The sequence below is a fragment of the Vanellus vanellus genome (assembly GCF_965231255.1).
Source record: "Vanellus vanellus genome assembly, contig: HAP1_SCAFFOLD_2066, whole genome shotgun sequence".
Taxonomy (NCBI): Eukaryota; Metazoa; Chordata; class Aves; order Charadriiformes; family Charadriidae; genus Vanellus; species Vanellus vanellus.
This window is the reverse complement of record NW_028127898.1, coordinates 1-4,811: the sequence shown is the minus strand read 5'-3', so window position 1 is coordinate 4,811 and position 4,811 is coordinate 1. Positions and strand designations below refer to the sequence as shown.

Sequence of the window (4,811 nt, the reverse complement as noted above, 5' to 3'; positions counted from 1 at the left end):
TGTGCCGCAGGATGCTGCTGTGCGCCCCGGTGACATCAGCACGGCCGGTGACATCATGGGCGGTGACATCACGGCTGGTGACATCACAGCCGGTGACATCAGCACGACTGGTGACATCACGGCCGGTGACATCACGGCTGGTGACATCACGGCCGGTGACATCATGGCTGGTGACGCCACAGGCGGTGATGTCACAGGCGGTGATGTCGCGGGCGGTGATGTCACAGGCGGTGATGTCACGGGCGGTGATGTCGCGGGCGGTGATGTCGCGGGCGGTGACGTCAGGGCCGGCCCCGCCCAGCCCGATGGCGGCGCTGGTGGCGGCGGTGGCGGCGGCGCGGGCGCAGGGCCGGGGACGGCGTCACCCCGAGGTGCCACCGGAGTGGGAGGAGATGTTCAGGGACACCTTCGTCCCCCTCTCCCGGGAGCAGCTGCAGCACCTCCTGCTGAGGGTGACGCGGGGGGGGCGGGGGGGGACAGGGGGACATGGGGGGGATGGAGGGACACGGGGACACCTGAGGACACGGGGACACGAGGGGACAGGGGGACACAGTGGGACACAGGGACATGTGGGGGACATGGGGACATGTGGGGGACATGGGGGGGACGGAGGGACACAGGGACACTTGAGGACATGGGGACATGAGGACACAGTGGGACACAGTGGGACACGGGGACATGGGGACATGGGGACATGGGGACACCTGAGGACACAGGGGGACATGGGGGGGACGGAGGGACACAGGGACACCTGAGGACATGGGGACACAGTGGGACACAGGGACATGGGGGGACATGGGGAGAGGGGGACATGGGGGGACATGGTGGCCATGGGGACATGGGGATGTGGGGGGGAAGGGTGTGTGTCCCCCGTGTCCCCCCCCCATGTCCCGGTGACCCCAATGACCCCCGTGACCCCCAATGACCCCCAATGACCCCATTGACCCCAATGACCCCCGTGACCCCCAATGACCCCCAATGACCCCAATGACCCCAATGACCCCATGTTCCCAAATACCCCCATGGCCCCTCATGGCCCTCTGTGCCCCCAATGACCCCCGTGACCCCCAATGACCACCAGTGACCCCCAATGACCCCGTGACCCCCAACAACCCCAATGACCCCAATGACCCCAACGACCCCCAACGACCCCCAATGACCCCCAATGACCCCCAACGACCACCAGTGACCCCCAATGACCCCCATGACCCCAATGGCCCCTGTGACCCCCATGGCCTCCTGTGACCCCGTGACCCCTGTGACCCCGTGACCCCCCGTGACCCCGTGACCCCCCGTGACCCCCGTGACCCCGCGAGAGGTTCCACCCCTCGGGCAGTTCTCGCGCCGCCTTCCTCGACTTCGCCGCCCGCCTCGACCGGGCGCTGCACCCCCTCTTCCACCGCTACCACCTGCACCTGCAGGTACCGCCCCTCCCCCACCGCCCCTCCCCCACCCCGCCCCTCCCCCACCCTGCCCCTCCCCCACCCCGCCCCTCCCCCCCCGCTACCACCTGCACCTGCAGGTACCGCCCCTCCCCCACCGCCCCTCCCCCACCCCGCCCCTCCCCCACCCTGCCCCTCCCCCCACCCCGCCCCTCCCCCCCCGCTACCACCTGCACCTGCAGGTACCGCCCCTCCCCCACCGCCCTCCCCCGCCCCTCCCCACCCTGCCCCTCCCCCACCCCGCCCCTCCCCCCCCGCTACACCTGCACCTGCAGGTACCGCCCCTCCCCCACCGCCCCTCCCCCGCCCCTCCCCCACCCTGCCCCTCCCCCACCCCGCCCCTCCCCCCCCGCTACCACCTGCACCTGCAGGTACCGCCCCTCCCCCACCCCGCCCCCACCCCGCCCTCCCCCCGCCCCTCCCCCCCCGCTACCACCTGCACCTGCAGGTACCGCCCCTCCCCCACCCCGCCCCTCCCCCGCCCCTCCCCCACCCTGCCCCTCCCCCACCCCGCCCCTCCCCCCCCGCTACCACCTGCACCTGCAGGTACCGCCCCTCCCCCACCGCCCCTCCCCCGCCCCTCCCCCACCCTGCCCTCCCCCACCCCGCCCCTCCCCCCCCGCTACCACCTGCACCTGCAGGTACCGCCCCTCCGCCACCCTCCCCCGCCCCTCCCCCACCCTGCCCCTCCCCCACCCCGCCCCTCCCCCCCCGCTACCACCTGCACCTGCAGGTACCGCCCCTCCCCCACCCCGCCCCCACCCCGCCCTCCCCCCCCCTCCCCCCCGCTACCACCTGCACCTGCAGGTACCGCCCCTCCCCCACCCTCCCCCGCCCCTCCCCCACGCCCGCCCCTCCCCCCCCGCTACCACCTGCACCTGCAGGTACCGCCCCTCCCCCACCCCGCCCCCACCCCGCCCTCCCCCGCCCTCCCCCCCCGCTACCACCTGCACCTGCAGGTACCGCCCCTCCCCCACCCTGCCCGCCCCTCCCCCACCCCGCCCTCCCCCGCCCCTCCCCCCCCGCTACCACCTGCACCTGCAGGTACCGCCCCTCCCCCACCCTGCCCCGCCCCTCCCCCACCCCGCCCCTCCCCCCGCCCCCTCCCCCCCCCGCTACCACCTGCACCTGCAGGTACCGCCCCTCCCCCACCCCCGCCCCTCCCCCGCCCCTCCCCCCCCCGCTACCACCTGCACCTGCAGGTACCGCCCCTCCCCCACCCTGCCCCGCCCCCACCCCGCCCCTCCCCCCCCGCTACCACCTGCACCTGCAGGTACCCGCCCCTCCCCCACCGCCCCTCCCCCACCCTGCCCCTCCCCCACCCTGCCCCTCCCCCCCACTACCACCTGCACCTGCAGTTACCGCCCCTCCCCCACCGCCCCTCCCCCACCCCGCCCCTCCCCCACCGCCCCTCCCCCCCACTACCACCTGCACCTGCAGGTACCGCCCCTCCCCCACCGCCCCTCCCCCACCCCGCCCCTCCCCCACCGCCCCTCCCCCCCCGCTACCACCTGCACCTGCAGGTACCGCCCCTCCCCCACCCTGCCCCTCCCCCCCCGCCCCTCCCCCGCCCCTCCCCCCCGCTACCACCTGCACCTGCAGGTACCGCCCCTCCCCCACCCTCCCCCGCCCCTCCCCCACCCCGCCCCTCCCCCCCGCTACCACCTGCACCTGCAGGTACCGCCCCTCCCCCACCCCGCCCCCACCCCGCCCTCCCCCCGCCCCTCCCCCCCCGCTACCACCTGCACCTGCAGGTACCGCCCCTCCCCCACCCTCCCCCGCCCCTCCCCCACCCCGCCCCTCCCCCCCCGCTACCACCTGCACCTGCAGGTACCGCCCCTCCCCCACCGCCCCTCCCCCACCCTGCCCCTCCCCCACCCTGCCCCTCCCCCCACTACCACCTGCACCTGCAGGTACCGCCCCTCCCCCACCGCCCCTCCCCCACCCGCCCCTCCCCCACCGCCCCTCCCCCCCACTACCACCTGCACCTGCAGGTACCGCCCCTCCCCCACCGCCCCTCCCCCACCCCGCCCCTCCCCCACCGCCCCTCCCCCCCCGCTACCACCTGCACCTGCAGGTACCGCCCCTCCCCCACCCCCTGCCCCTCCCCCCGCCCCTCCCCCCGCCCCTCCCCCCCGCTACCACCTGCACCTGCAGGTACCGCCCCTCCCCCACCCTCCCCCGCCCCTCCCCCACCCCGCCCCTCCCCCCCCGCTACCACCTGCACCTGCAGGTACCGCCCCTCCCCCACCCCGCCCCCACCCCGCCCTCCCCCGCCCCTCCCCCCCCGCTACCACCTGCACCTGCAGGTACCGCCCCTCCCCCACCCTCCCCCGCCCCTCCCCCACCCCGCCCCTCCCCCCCCGCTACCACCTGCACCTGCAGGTACCGCCCCCTCCCCCACCCTGCCCCTCCCCCCCGCCCCTCCCCCCCGCTACCACCTGCACCTGCAGGTACCGCCCCTCCCCCACCCCCCCCTTCCCCCCCTCCCCCCCTGCCCCCCCGCACCCCCAGCAATGGGCAGCACCGGGCGCTATGGGGCAGAGTGGTGGGCTCTGTGGGGCCGCACCGGGCGCTATGGGGCAGAGCATTGGGCACTATGGGGCAGAGCAGAGGGCGCTATGGGGCAGCACCGGGCGCTATGAGGCAGAGCGGTGGGCGCTATGGGGCAGAGCAGAGGGCGCTATGGGGCCACACCGGGCGCTATGGGGCAGCACCAGGTGCTATGGGGCAGAGCAGAGGGCGATATGGGGCAGAGCGGTGGGTGCTATGGGGCAGGGCTGTGGGGCGCTATGGGGCTGCACTGGGCGCTATGGGGCAGAGCAGAGGGCGCTATGGGGCCGCACTGGGCGCTATGAGGCAGAGCGATGGGCGCTATGGGGCAGCACCAGGCGCTATGGGGCAGAGCTGTGGGCGCTATGGGGCAGCACCGGGCGCTATGAGGCAGAGCAATGGGCGCTATGGGCAGAGCTGTGGGCGCTATGGGGCAGAGCAGAGGGGCGCTATGGGGCAGGGCTGTGGGTGCTATGGGGCAGAGTGGAGGGTGCTATAGGGCAACACCAGGTGCTATGGGGCAGCACTGGGCACTATGGGGCAGAGCTGTGGGCTCTATGGGGCAGAGTGGTGGGCTCTGTGGGGTAGCACCAGGCGCTATGGGGCAGAGCGATGGGCGCTATGGGGCAGCACCGGGCGCTATGGGGCCACACCAGCGCTATGGGGCCGCACCGGGCACTATGGGGCAGAGCTGTGGGCGCTATGGGGCAGAGCGGAGGGCGCTATGGGGGCAGCTCCCCCTCCCCCCCCCCAGGCGCTGTACGCCCCATCGATCCGGACCGCGGACAACGGAGGACCCCCCGGCGGCGGCGGGGG

At 74.9% G+C, this 4,811-nt stretch overlaps 1 protein-coding gene across 1 annotated transcript; it reads left to right on the top strand.

The window, feature by feature from the left end:
* Nucleotides 1–203: 203 nt before the first annotated feature.
* On the top strand, nt 204–1,522 carry TMEM143 (transmembrane protein 143; the record flags this gene model as incomplete). Its single annotated transcript, XM_082500710.1, has 2 exons — nt 204–452; nt 1,317–1,522. Coding segments are annotated over 2 exons (455 nt in total), but the record flags the coding sequence as incomplete, so codon positions are not given.
* Between the last annotated feature and the right edge of the window lie 3,289 nt (nt 1,523–4,811).